At 38.8% G+C, this 14,676-nt stretch overlaps 1 protein-coding gene across 2 annotated transcripts; it reads left to right on the forward strand.

Moving 5' to 3' along the window:
- The first annotated feature begins 2,668 nt into the window (after nucleotides 1–2,668).
- srsf7a (serine and arginine rich splicing factor 7a) lies at nucleotides 2,669–13,796 on the forward strand. 2 transcript variants are annotated; one of them, XM_055012287.1, is made up of 8 exons: nucleotides 2,669–2,875; nucleotides 4,971–5,201; nucleotides 6,993–7,166; nucleotides 7,263–7,349; nucleotides 8,764–8,805; nucleotides 8,924–8,968; nucleotides 10,226–10,324; nucleotides 11,039–11,547. In XM_055012287.1, the coding sequence occupies exons 2-8, from the start codon at nucleotides 4,981–4,983 to the stop codon at nucleotides 11,130–11,132; spliced, it is 762 nt and encodes a 253-aa protein (XP_054868262.1). In that variant the 5' UTR covers nucleotides 2,669–2,875; nucleotides 4,971–4,980; the 3' UTR covers nucleotides 11,133–11,547. The 2 variants fall into 2 exon arrangements, with proteins under 2 accessions (XP_054868262.1, XP_023152553.1); XM_023296785.3 differs by lacking the exon at nucleotides 11,039–11,547 and adding an exon at nucleotides 13,603–13,796 and having other exon boundaries at nucleotides 2,670–2,875.
- Nucleotides 13,797–14,676: the final 880 nt, after the last annotated feature.

Consider the following 14,676-nt stretch of genomic DNA (forward strand, 5'->3'; position numbering starts at 1 on the left):
TCAGACTAAATACAGCATCTGAAGACCTCCTCAGTTTCATATTTTCAGGCATTTTGTAGAATATTTTACCAGTTTTGCTGAATATTTTCAAAATCCAGGCACTTTGAAAATATTCACTAAAATTTTGTATTGACCCTAAACTGACAAATTTAATGCGTTGCAGTTCCTCAGTAAACACACAGTTGTACACACTAGTTCAGTTATTTTAATCTGCAAATAAAGTGCTAATGAATTTAAATTACTTTAATGAATGAAACTACAACATATATGAGTTCAGCTGAAACAGTTGACGGGAATTATTTGATCTATTTTGATCAAAAACCACCAATTTCTCATATTTGATATGTTTTCTGTATTATTTAACCATTTTTATTCACTGTTAATAATTTAGAGGTTTGAACAAACATAATGAAAACTAATGGAGTCACTTTGGAGTCGAGCAAAACGTTCATCAACAAACTAATCAGCAGAATGAAAATAATTATTAATTACTGCCTGATACAAAATAATTCAACTATAGCTGCATGTCCACAGTAAGAACAGTAAAATGGTGATTACACCTGAAGGCATCGACAGTATCAACTGATTTTCATCCTGGTTATTAATATTTTTGCTTGTATTGAAGTATTTTTTCATGTAGCATTAGTTCAAAGGGCCGTCTGCCACTGGATATAAGAATAAGCATCATAATTAATGATAATAATCTATAGCATCTCTCAACTGGAGTTATAAAAAAGGTCTGTTTTGTCAGACAACATTTTACCTGCAGCAGCTTTGAAATGAAATAACAGCTCCATAGTGTGTCTTAATTGCTGCGTTTCAGTCACTATTTTGTAGTCATTCTGCTGTAAATGTAATGAGAACCTCTTAGTAGGGACTTCAGCTGTTTTAAAATGCAGTTTATGTGAGCACAGCGAGCAGGAGAGAAGCTAACAGCAGCTGGGTTTAGGTTGAACTGAAGCTCAACAGGAAACATGAAAACACAAAAATCCACCCAGTTCTTGTTTACAGGTTTAGATTAAAGTTTCTTTCGTCTCTGAATGTCTGTCAGTGTTCCAGTTTCCACAGAGCTCTAACCTGTTGGCCTAAAGCTAATGATACGGTTAGCCACATTAGCCACAAAACATGCTAACACTGAGGATTTTCCTGTTGTTATTATCATATATCATTTATAGTAAAAGTAATAAACTGGATATCATAACAGTTTTTTTTTTAAAGATACAATAGGATAAATTTTATTGATCCTTCGCTGGAGTTATGCACACATTACAGCAGTCAGATAAAAATGAAGTAGACAGGACAAAAAGATTAAAATGGTGGAAATATAATCTTTGTACATTTTTCCCATGAATATGGAATCACAAGAGTGCCAAAATAAAAGATAGGTCAGTTAAAAAAATAAGAAAATAAATGTGTCAATATAAAGAGGAATAAATAAATAAAAAATGAATATGTTTAAATAAGGAAACAAATGTGCAAATATAAAGAGGAATAAATAAAAGACTAAATAAAAAATAAATCTGTTAAAAAAATTGTGAAATAGATGTGTAAATATAGAGGAATAAATAAAAAAAATAAAGAAAAATATCTTAAAAATAAGAAAATAAATGTGTAAATATAAAGAGGAATAAATAAAAGAATAAATAAATAAATCTTTAAAAATAGGGAAGTAATTGTAAATATAAAGAGGAATAAAAGAATAAATGAAAAATTAATCTGTTGAAAAATAAGGAAATAAATGTTTAAATGTAAAGAGGAAGAAAGATGAATAAATAAATAAATTTAAAAATATGGAAATATAAAGGTACATTTTGTCTTTGGTTTTCCCTTTGTTTTTACTGTTTTTGGGGGGGTTTTTTTGTAAGTTATTGACTACTCACCTTGGACAGAAAGCCCCGCCCAAAGCCATTTGATTGATTATTTGATTATTTTTTATTTATTCCTCTTTATATTTACACATTTATTTCCTTATTTTTAAAAGATTTATCTTTTATTATGGCACTCCTGTGATTCCGTACTAGCATGGAAAAAAAAGGAAAAAAACGGGAAAAAGGGACAACGGAAAAGCAAAGAAAAGATTTACTTGCATATTTCCATATTTTAAAATATGTTTTTGATTTTTAATTTTTTTTCTTCTTTATATATACACATTTATTTCCTTATTTTTTAGCAGATTTATTTTTTATTTATTCTTTTATTTTTCCCTTTTTATGTTTACACATTTATTTACTCATTTTTAACAGATTAATTTATTTATTTATTCCTCTTTATATTTACACATTTATTTATTTATTTATTTATTTATTTTTTAGCAGATGTATCTTTTATTATGGTTCCACAATAAAAGATCCTGTGATTCCATACATATACAAATGTAGAACCACTGAATTATACATAGAAGTTAAAACGATAACTTGTTGTTGCACTTTAAAAGTTGTAAAGAGAAACCGGTGAAAAACAAAAAAGAATAGAATGTGTCTTCATTATTATTAACCTTTAATATAAGTAATCTAATTAGAGAATGTGATTTGGATGTTTTTTTTCTCAGATAATTTTTTTTTTTTTTTAATCTAAATATTTCTCTGAAAATTCGTTTCCGTTTGTGGCGGAAGAGTCCGGAAGCCCCGCCCCTTGCGCTGTGTGAGCCCCACAGTGCGCAGGAGCGGATGTCACGCGGTGGTGTCGCGGCGGTATCCGTTGGTTTCAGGAGTGACGACATGTGGAGGACACGCTGACGTTCCTCCGAGCGGCCGTTTAACGAAGCAAAAACCCGCAGAAACCCTCCGTGTTCGGTGACATTAGAGCTCCGGGCTGCTGTTCGGACGGAAGAAGCTTCGTCTCAGTTCGGAACCGAATCGGAAATCAGCGTAACAAGGTGAGGCTAAGCTAACGCGTGCTAACCGCCATTGTTTGTGAGCGGGCGGACAGCCGGGCCTCGACTAATTTCTGGATCTAACCGTTCACATAGCCGCATTAAACGCTTATTTAAAGTGTCTTTTACCATAATTATTCGGTACTACATTGTCCGATAGCTTCAGATTGTGTTTAATTGTGAGTTAGAGAGGAGCTACCAGTGGCTACACCGATCCTCAGACTCTTCCTGGAGGCGTTTAATTCAGAGCAGATCAGGTGTCCTCAGCTAGTAATACAGCAAAAAAATATAGAATTTTAAGACTTACTCGACATTTATTGTCTGTACAGCTGCTTGTCGTTACCAAAACATCCCAGTTAGTAAACGACATGTGGGCTAAAGGCGACCGTTGTTGTTGTAAATCCGTGGAACAAGAGAGACCGCAGAGTTTGTAAACCGAAACTTAAGCAGGACTTCATTAATCTCGGTTTACAGAGAAAAGAGGTTTGTTTGGCGCCTGAAGAAGCTGCAGATGAACTGTGGCGCCAAACACCTGCTGGACCTCCAGACCACGTGTTTTAAAGTCAGAGCAGCTCAGACTAGGACTGAATGAACCCGTGGTGGTTTGTTCTTCAGATTTTAACACTGCAATAAGAGGAAAACATTTGCATTTTTACCAGATAACTTGTAATGAGATAATAATTCATGGCCCCAGGATGATCGTGGTCGCTTTGGAGGAGTGCATCTGTAGAGAGACATCAAAAACTAAATTTGAAAAGCTGAAAAAGCACCTTTCTGATGTAATCTAATTGGTAGAGGTGTTTGGTGGCCTTCAGATCTGAGATTTGTGGTCATGATTTACATAAAATCTGTTGTGTTCCTGCTTCCAATGGCTGCGACAGCTTCAAAAAAAAAAGCAGATAAAGAACCTGTTAGTGATTAAAATCCTTTCTGTTGTTGATATATTTCCATTTAACTGATGTTGTGTTTCAGTATTTCCGTCTTTGTGTCTTTTAAATACACTATAATTAAAAAAAACTGTCTAGGAAGTTGTAAATATGTCAGTCAGAGGCATGAGATAATGCACATCCAGGAAATTGTTGGATTTGTTGGGTTATTGTCTGTATTATTGTCATAACTTTAGTTCAAATTCAGCAAGGTTATCTCTAGTAAATGGTACTGTAGGATTAATATTCATTATAGTCAGGCAAAGTTGCATTTTTAACAACTTTTGTAAGGTTTCAAGCATTAATATGCAAATTTTGTTGGTAAAACCTCAGCATAACTAACACCGTGGTGCCTTAACACACTTGTTTATATTTATTTATATTGTACAGTCTTCATACGGAGAAGGATCTCTGAATTAACTGGAGGAAAAGAAGAAATTTTATCCTCCGTGGATGAAATCTCTGGGGCTGGCCCGAATAGCAGTTTCTGGGCTCCGAATATTCAGGTCCAGTCCTAGAAATCTCCCCTTAAATACCTGCAGAATCTAAACTTGGCAGCTGTAGTCGCTATTTGAGGACTCGATATCATAGATGTGTAACGTTTATTGTGATAAAGGTTTAAAGGTAGCAGAAAGTCACTGATTAAATCTAACATTTATTGTCAGAACAGGTTCATCTGCAGATTATTTTCTTGAGTAAATAGTTAAGTTTAAAGTTAAACAATAATTCAATCTGAAGCAAAGTATTTAGCACTAAACTGTTAATTTAAGAGTTACAAGGTGTGGTTAAGTTACCAAACTAAAGCTGTAATTCAGTTTTATTTAATTTGACCGTAATGAAACTTCAGGCTTTATTTCTTGCTACCTGTTGATGGATGCAGATGTTATTTAATAGTCAGAAATTGTACATTTTACAGCGCATCAGTGCCAGAGTTCAAACTGCCACGTTTATGGTTTTATTAATTGATACAGTCATCCTTGTAGAACACTCACAGCCAGTTTTTTTTTCTCTGAGATGATGAATATTGAACTTAAGCTTGACTTTTTAGAAGTCATGTTGCAAATAAAATCAAAAAACATAATTAGACATTTTCCCCAGATTATTCAGCCTTGGTTAAGTCCATAAAATGCAGCTGTCTGGTTGTCAAATTCACATTTCCTCCTCCCCAACAGGTAAGGAAAGATGTCGTACTACTCGTCCCGAAGTTCGTCCCGAGCCACAGACTGTAAAGTTTATGTCGGCGACCTCGGTAACGGCGCCGCTAAGGGGGAGCTGGAGCGAGCGTTCAGTTACTACGGCCCGCTGAGGAGCGTCTGGGTGGCCAGAAACCCTCCGGGGTTCGCCTTCGTGGAGTTTGAGGATCCCAGAGATGCAGAAGATGCTGTCAAAGGCATGGATGGAAAGTGAGTAGAGACAATTTTAAAAAGAGTGCAAAGATTTAACTAGGGCTGGGCGATATGGCCTAAAAAAAAAATAATCTCAGATTTTTTCATAAAAAAATCCCGATTCACGATTTATCCCATTTTTTTTACCCCCTACCTAATCTTTGCACACCGGAGTCCAGTCTACTTTATGCAATTGAGCTGCAGCCCTCTCCAGGTAAACACACCGGATCGCAGCTGGAAATGCGCCGCATGTGGCATGCTGGTCTGGTTGCAGTGCGTTTCCAGCTGTGATCAGGTGTGTTTACCTGGAGAGGGCTGCAGCTCATTTGCATAAAGTAGACTGACTTCTACTTTATGCAAATTGGATGAGGCGTGTGGAGATTCCACACATCGTTAAACTGTCCTCAAACTTCTAAACTAGGCGTCAGTGACCTAAAACGAGGACAGATTCAACTGCTGCAGATTATTTCTCGCCTCAAATGCTTTCAGAAATACTTTTCACTGAAGTGTTTTTGAAATAAAAGGGAAAATTTGCGGCCGAGCCGCTGTGTTTATCCGACTTGTCTGCAGGACTGTCCAGCTGAAAGCTCGGTCATGTGACCACGTAGCGTCCTGCTGTTGGTCAGCGCTGTCATGTGACCATGTTGTGGTCCAATAGTGACCGCCGTCCGTGTGATTTTCAGTTTTGGTGCGTTGCCGTGCGGGAAAATCACATCTAGTGGACACACGCCTTTAGATCTGCACCGATCGCCGCCATGTTGTTTGTGTATCAAGCGCGGGGGGGAGGGGGGCGCACTCTGAACTACGGGAGCCCAGCGGGAAGGCGTTGGTGGCGGATGTTGATGAGAAAATCGATTTTCATTAAAACAAATCAGCATTAAGTACAAACTCGAATTAATCGATAAAATCGATTTATCGCCCAGCCCTAGATTTAACCAAACTGATTCCATTCTGTTCTGATCTGTTCATCCATGTACAACACGTTTGGTACTTAAATTAACAGAAACAAAGAAAAAAAAAGTCACATTCACCTAGAGATAGAACAATTGTTGCTGATATTTAAGATCTGGACCTTAGTAGGGAATATAAGTGATAATATGGTGAAAGATTAAGAAAATAGAGAAGAAGTTGCAGGAGACAAACTGATCAATCTAATTCACATAAACAGAGGAAATAATTTAATCACTTCTGTCTCTATTTTACAGTTAAAGTCACCCTTATTAATGAAGAAGTCCAGTAATTAATGAAGGTATTCTGCTACAACATGCTGTTAAAACGTCTCATTTAATGTGTAACGAGTCCAGATATCAGTTATCGGTCTTTCTTCATCACCAATAATCGACATCGGCCTTATAAAACCCGCGAGTCGATCCTACTGTAGGTCAACTACAGCTCAGACAGGTTCTCCAGTCTAAATACTCACAATGTTTCCTTCCCAGCTACGATCTTCGCTGCTCCTCTTCCTCCCAGGATTCACTAGAAATCTCTTGGCTGAGTCCTGAGCTGCAGGAAAACTGAACAGTGGCTAATGCTAGCGGCTAAGTTAGAAGGCAGATTAACCTGAAACAGAGTCTGGAAAACTGTAATTAATTTCATATCTGGATCTTAGTCGGAAATAAAAGTGATAAAACAGAGAAATATCAAGAAAATAGAGAACAGCAGAAAATGTAAACATATAAACAGAGTAGATAATTTAATCACACCTACTTTTATTTGAAATACTCAGTTATAATCACGAAGAAGAAGTCCAGTTATCAATGATCTCACATTCTGAATTCGGCGTCTCTGACTGACGTGTTCTTCCTCCAGGGTGCTCTGTGGGTCCCGTGTCCGGGTAGAGATGTCCACAGGTCTGTCCAGGAAGGGTCGAGGGCGTCCGAGCCGTCGCCAGTTCGACCCCAACGATCGCTGCTACCAGTGTGGAGACCGAGGCCACTACGCCTACGACTGCTACCGCTTCAGCAAGAGAGGCCGACGCAGCAGGTGAAGATCCGCCTGACGGCGCTCGTCGTTGGTTTCGGTCTTTGTCATCAGAGGAACAGAGGAAGTTGATCCCGTTTGTTCTTTTATTTATTCCAGGTCTCGCTCTCGTTCACGGTCTCGCTCCAGGTCCAGGTCTCGCGGTCGTCGCTACCGTTCTCGCTCTCGCAGTCGAAGCCACAGCAGGTAGATGAAACACAGCTCAGGAATCTGATCAGGAAACGCTGCTTCTGGAGGTGGTTTCACAATAAGAGCAGCAATTAGATCTCAGATAATGATGTAAACAAACAGAGAAACTTTTTGATTTCACTCAGATTTCATTTCATTTCACATCAGTTTAATGACTTTTGCTCTTTTTGATGCACTTCTTTTAGCCAAATTTTAATGTTTTTGCACACATTTTGAGTCGCTTTGAACAAATTTTGAGGCATTCCTGACTAATTTGTGTAAATTTGGACTCCTTTCAGTGAGAGAACAAATTTTGAGTCATTCTGGACAAATTTTGACTCACTGCATACAAGTTTTGAGTCATTTAGGACAGATTTTAATCCTTTTGTCTATGTTTAAGTCATTTTAGACAGGTTTTTCGTATTTTGTACAAATTTTGAGTCATTCCTGTGTCAGTTTGGACTGGTTTCACATAGATATGACAAATTTGGAGTCATTCAGGACACATTGAGTCACTATGGACAAAGCGTTAATCATTTTGAGGAGATTTTAGTCTTTTTAGGCAGTGATTCCTGACTAATTAGCGTATATTTGGACTAGTTTTAGTTTATTTGGGGGAAAAGATTTTGTCATTCTGGACAAATTTTAGTCTTTTTGCAAACATTTTGAGTCAGTTTGAACATATTTTTAGTCATTCCTAGCTAATTTGTGTTGCTTTGGGCTGGTTTCAGTGGAATAGGACAAATTTAGATTCATTCAGGACAACTCTTGAGTCCTTTATAGGAGATTTTAGTCTTGATTTTTCTGCCACTTGTTAGAAAAAAGCATTCAGTTTCTCTGAAATAAAAACAGGACATCATCAGCTTCCTTGACAGGCAGATCAGAACCTGAATTTTATCATCTAGCGTTACCAGACCTGACTGAAGTCAAGAAATGTGCTTGTTATCATCCATCCATCCATTATCTATACACCGCTTAATCCTCACTAGGGTCATGGGGGGGCTGGAGCCTATCCCAGCTGACTCAGGTGAAGGCAGGGGACACCCTAGACAGGTCACCAGTCTGTCACAGGGCTACATACAGAGACAAACAATCACTCTCACATTCACACCTACGGACAATTTAGAATGATCAATTAACCTCAGCATATTTTTGGACTGTGGGAGGAAGCCGGAGTACCCGGAGAAAACCCACGCATGCACAGGGAGAACATGTAAACTCCATGCAGAAAGATCCCGGGAAAGCCGGGACGCGAACCAGGGACCTTCTAGCTGCAAGGCGAAAGTGCTAACCACTACACCACTGTGCAGCCCGCTTGTTATCATTGAAAGACTTATACTGAACAGTAGTTTCTAGTAATCAGTGGATCTGTGAGATGATTCTTCTTCTCTCCTCGGTATTAATTCTCCTGTTATTTCTTGTATTTTATCAGGAGCCGCCGTCGATCTCCGTCCTATTCCAGACGCAGGAGCAGGTGAGGAGACAAACCGATGGTTGTTTTTCACTAGAATGTCAGACAAGCAGCTCGTCCAATTGGTGAAGGATTCATTACTTCAGGTGTTTTAATTAACTGCCGTGTTTCCTGTTTCCAGGTCTGGATCTCAGGCTCGCTCCAAGTCCAGGACTCCAGCCAGAAGGTAGGTTCTGTTCAGATCTGACTGTCTGGTGCTGCTGCTCTGTTAGTTGGTTTAAACGTCTCTTTTCCTTCAGCATCACTGCTTCTACTAACGACAGTAAACCTGTTTGTCTCTGTATCATTCGTCTGTTCTCTATAAATAGCATTTTTCAGCAGTGACTAATGTTAAAGGTGTTCCTCTGAATTGTATGAACATATGTTAGCCTGTTAACGTTTGGATTCATCAACAGCAACGAATGTGACGCTGATGAGATGGACAACGATGTGCAATATTGTACATTGGTTTTATTTATTATATTAAAAGAAATCACTCATACTGGGTGAGTTTGAGTCAATCTGGGCAAATTTTGGCCCAATTTTAATCTTTTTGCACACACTTTGAGTCTGCTTGAACAAAATTTAAGTCATTACTGGTTAATTTGTGTCAATTTGAACAAGTTTTAAGTAATTTTTGACAAATCTTGAATCATTATTAAAAAAAAAATAAAATAAATTAGATTCATTCAGGAAAAATTTTGAATACATTTCAAGAGATTTTACTCTTTTTAGGCAGAATTTGTGTCATTTTGAGCTAGTTTTAGTTCATTTGGAAAAACAATTGAGTCATACTGGCTAAATTTTAATCTTTTTGTCCAGATTTGTGTCATTTTGGACAAATTTTGAGTCATTCCTAATTTGTGTCAGTTTGGGCTAGTTTCAGTGAGATTGGACATATTTAGTCATTCTGGGCAAATATTGAGTCATTATGGACAAATCAGATTTTCAACCGTCCCTGACTAATTTGTGTCATTCTGAACTAGCTATAGTTAATTTGGGGGAAAAATGAGTCATTTTGGACAAATTTGAATCTTTTTACACACATTTTCAATCAGTTTGAACTAATTTTGAGTCATTCCTGACTAATTTGTGTCAGTTTGGATTAGTTTCAGTGAAAGGGGACAAATTTTGAGCCATTCTGGACAAATCTTGACTCACTGTGGATAAGATTTGAGTAATATGGACAAATCTTGAATCATTTTGAGTAAATTTTGATTCATTCGGGACAAATCTTGAGTGCTTTTAAAGAGATTTTAGTCATGATTTCGCTGCCACTAGTTAGAAAAAGGCTTCAGTTTCTTGCGTCCTGACATGTGAGACAGAACTCTGAAATAAAAACTGGAGGTCGTCAGCTTCCCTGACAGACACAGCTTAACATTTTCTCCAGAAGCATCATTTTAAAGTGTAACCTGTAAATGTTCTTCCTCTCGCCCTCCACCAGTCGCTCCAGGTCTCGGTCTCGGTCCGGTTCTGCCCCCAGAGGACGTTCTGCCTCCAGATCCCGCTCACGATCTCAGTCCGCCAACCACAAGCGGAACAGGTAAACCTCAGTCTGATGTCTCTCTGAAACAGGGCGTAGGCAGAGTGATTTCTAATGCTTAGTCTGTTATTGTAGACGTTTGACAGCTCAGCGAGGTTTAGATCTTTGCAGATGTTATGATGCATTCAGGGTCAGGTATGTTTTTCACGCTAGCCAGAGCCAGGTGCTCCATTCTAGGCAGCGAGTAGACTCTTCTTCACCGGAGCGTCTCCATGCTGCCGACGGACGGACCGACTTGACGATGCTGAGATGGACGACCTGCCAGACCTTCTACGTCCTCAGATCTGCCCTGCAGGGGGCAGTAGAGCAGCGGGGAGGGGTACAGGACAGACCTGAGATCTGTCTGTTGAGGGAGAACTCTCTCCTGTGTTCTCCTTTCAGCCCCAGCTGATGCTGAAAGGAGAACACACGACAGACGCTCTGCTCGGCCTGAAACTGTTGAGACTTTTAGCAGATTAAAGCAGTGAGATGTTCTGAATGAATTCAGGCTGACAGAGCAAGAGAGGAAATGTGATTTACTGAGCTGAGAAATGTTAAGAAAAGATGGTCAGATAGTTTTAAAAAAAATTTTCTCTTATAAATTTGAATTCCCTATCCTGAATTTGGCTAAGAAGCAAAAATAAACTAGATGAGAAATCGACACCATAGTAGGTGTGACTTGCGGTGAGCATCTTTGCAGCACAGTTTTGTTTATTTTTCATATTTTCTTTAAAGCGTGTGGTGGGAGCTGAGCACTGCACTGACACCGCAGCTGATCCCAGGCCCAGGGTCTGCCAGCTGGCGGTGCGTACGTCCTGCGGGAGGGTGACTAAGCGCTGACCTGAGATCAGCCTTCGCCTGCATCTGGTGTTAGACAGCGAGAAAGAGGTCGACCTACCGACCGAACCCTCCCTCACAGTGAATGGGCGACTGTCTGTTCGACCGACGCACACGCTCAGACGAGATCAGCCCGCGCACATTCAGTCGTTCGACTAGAGTCACCCACCCAGCCAGCCAGCCTTCAGATGTACCAGAGGGCTGACCCGCACAGATCACACCTTTTTAAACCCATTACCTACCTACCAGACCCCCCTACCTACCAGAGTTCTTCGGCCTCTGTCTTAGCTTCTGAAAGTGAGAGAAAGAGCTGACGAGAGATCAGTCTTCAAGAGCCTCCCAGCGCAGTGTCTCTCCAAGTTGTAGTCATCCGTCCTTCAGTCCTTTCATCCTTCGCTTCTCTGTACTTGTTGTTTCTGCCACTGTCTCCAAAGGTAACCAAAAATCAACCCCCCTGACAAGCTCATGTTGATGGTGAGAGAGAATTGACAGGCTTTTTATTCATGTATTCTGGGAATCTGGTGACTGTAGAGCTAAAGTTGAGCCTTTAACCAGCATGCTCAGGTGTGTGTCTGCATGTGCGAGTGTCTGGGTGGCTGAGTGAGCGTCAGAGGCTTTGTCAGATATGTTTTCTTCTCTTCTCATGTACCACATCATTACCATTTTAAGCCGCTTTTCTGTGTTTGTAGCCCTTGAAGGATTAGATGTTAGAGCAGAGACGATGCTAACAGTGAGCACTAGCTGAAGAGTCGCCCCGGGGTTTAGTTTCCTGTTCAGCCTTTGATCCTGGACAGAAAGATTAGCTGCCATGTGCCGGGCTCAGAGTGCAGGAGTTTAAAAGTTTATAATCTCAAGGCATAGACTGGAAAATAATTTTGAGAAAGAGGGTTAGAGAAAGTAAAGCAGAAGCCGTAAACGAGGAAATAGTTCAACGCTGGTCATCTGCAGGCAGCTTTCCACTGCAGGAACTTAGAGTCGACACCAGGTGGCATCAGTGTTTACAGGATAGTGAGAGGACGTCTTAGTTTGTATGTTGAGTTTGACGTTGAACAGAAGTTTGCTACTAGACGTCGACATGCAAAACAGAATTTAACTCGTATTGAAAATATGGAACTTCAAATGCTTAATTTCATGCATTTCAGTGAAATTTAGGCAAGAATTGAGCCTTTTCTGCCTCAATTTATGGTGGTCTTTATGCAGGAGGACACAAAATTGAGGAACAAGGGGATAATTCACTATAAAAGAATATGTGTGGACCTAATTAAGTTATTTTTACATTTTTTTGCAGTTTATTTCATTTTGTTTTATTTAGTATCACTTTGTTTTATTTAATTTAATTTTGTTTTATTTTATTTCATTTCACTTTGTTTTGCTTCATTTTATTTTATTGCATTTTATTTTATTACATTTTATATTTTATTTTTATTATTTTTATGATTTTGTTTTATTTCATTCTATTGCATTTTATTTATATTTCATATTTTTTTTAGTTTTATTGTTTTATTTCATTTGATTTTTTTTATTTTATTGCATTCTAATTAGTTTTATTAAATTTTGTTGCATTTTGTTTTATGTTTTGTTTTTGGGGGGTTTTTTTGTTTAATTTTATTTTGGTTTATTTTAATTCTTTTGAATGAACTCAGAATTAATATTTTTAAGGGCAGAAAAGGGAGCCACTGCTGACTATTACTGTCTATTAGTAACATGTTTATAAAACAACATTATTCTTAATTTTACAGACTTTAACCAATCAGCGTTATGATCTTTGGAGCGTCAAGTCGGTACTTTTTTTTTTCCTCTAATAATGACACCGAAAGAGGTTTTTGCAGCTCAAATCGCCTTAAAACTGCAAGTTCCTGCTGTGGAAAGCAGCTTTATTTTTATTTTATTGTCATTGTACAGCAAAATTGGTGGAAGCATCTCCCCATAGTGCACTTTAAAAACACTAATATGCATTAATACATGATGTAATATATAGAAAGAATCCTAAAAGTCCACATATTCACACACTCAGGTTGCTCTGCCCCATGTTTGACCAAAAGAAAAGTTGTCCAGAAGTTTAGGGTTAGGACTTGAGTCAGTGATTAATAAGAATTTAATGCATATACATCAAACATGCTTAATATTATCAACAACTCGGAGTTTCCAGGCAGTTCAGGAGGTTTCAGAGTGGATCATTAAACTCACATTAACAGATAACCCTTTAGTCCAAGATTTCTGACCAGATGAGGAGCAAAACATCCCAAAACTCCTGTAATCTGAGCCCAGCTTTAGTATATTAGCCTTAAAGATATGAAAATAATAAAGATGAGAGAGGTCAGAGGTGTTCAGACAGTTCACAGATATCAGCACCTGTCCAGTCATGAACTTTACAGTTTAGATGTTTTATTTGTTGTATTTCTGTTCCTGATCTTTGCCGTCCTCCCCTGCAGCCAGCTAACACTCCTCTGTTTCTGTTTCAGTCGTTCCCGTTCAGCAAGTCCAAACCGGAGCCCGACACCAGCAGACGACTGAGCCAAGAAGACTATTAGTCCCCTTCACTGTCCCTAACCCTGCACCTGTCTGCTTTTACCTACAGCAGCTGTTTTTGTATTTGTCTAGTCGGTCGTTCAGGTTTGATTTTTTTCTCCACAGGACTGTAGTCGTCAGGCAGCCGCAGATTGTTCAGGCTTTAGTCGGTGCAGAAATCACTTTCCATTTGGTTGGGGTTTGTTTTAAACATTGCTGCTGCGTGGATCATCTTTCTGAGAATTAATGTAGCTGGTGTAAGAAGCAGCAGCAGTGAAGGTGAAGGTTGCAGCTGACTTTTAGCAGTAAATTATGACGGGATGTAGCACGGCTGATGTGCTTCTTGAGGACGACGCTGCATCGATCAATTGCTTTCACTCCCAGAGCTCAAATTTCCCCAAAATACTCCTCCCCGTTGAGAATTGGCGAACTAGATACTGGTTGTTTTGTGCACCTGAATTTGAATGCAGTTTATTTTCCAGAATTTCTGGCCTGCATGCCTTTAAATATGACGCCACATTCCTGTTTGTTGTTCTTTTTCTGCTGCACTGTCCTTTTATTACAGACCTGACCGGACCTGGTCTCTGTTTGCTGAGTAGATTTTCCTCATGTGTCGATCTGATTTGTTTCTGACTTGATTTTAAAATGTAAACAGTGCTTCAGTTTGATTTCTGTAAGCAGCTGCTTTGACAGTTTTTTGGTGTTCCTGGCTTCTGTGTTAGGACGGTGGCAGTTTTATTTTTGAATAAACCTCTTCAACAAACATCAGTGGCCCCGTTTTTTATTTGTCCCTCAGCTCAGAAATGTTATGTTCTGATACATTTAAAGATTTCCTCAAGAAAGCAGCAGTTTCTCATTACTTTTTAAAAATTCTATATATTATTTTGGTGTAATTTTATGTCTCTTTGAGGTCACTTCGAGGTTTTTCCGGCATGGACAAATGATAGGAATTTAAAAAGAAATGCAGCAATTCAATATTTTTGACCATTTTTGTTCATTTAAGTTGTAATTTTTCATGTATACCAGAC

This window comes from Amphiprion ocellaris, chromosome 7 (assembly GCF_022539595.1).
Source record: "Amphiprion ocellaris isolate individual 3 ecotype Okinawa chromosome 7, ASM2253959v1, whole genome shotgun sequence".
Classification (NCBI taxonomy): domain Eukaryota; kingdom Metazoa; phylum Chordata; class Actinopteri; family Pomacentridae; genus Amphiprion; species Amphiprion ocellaris.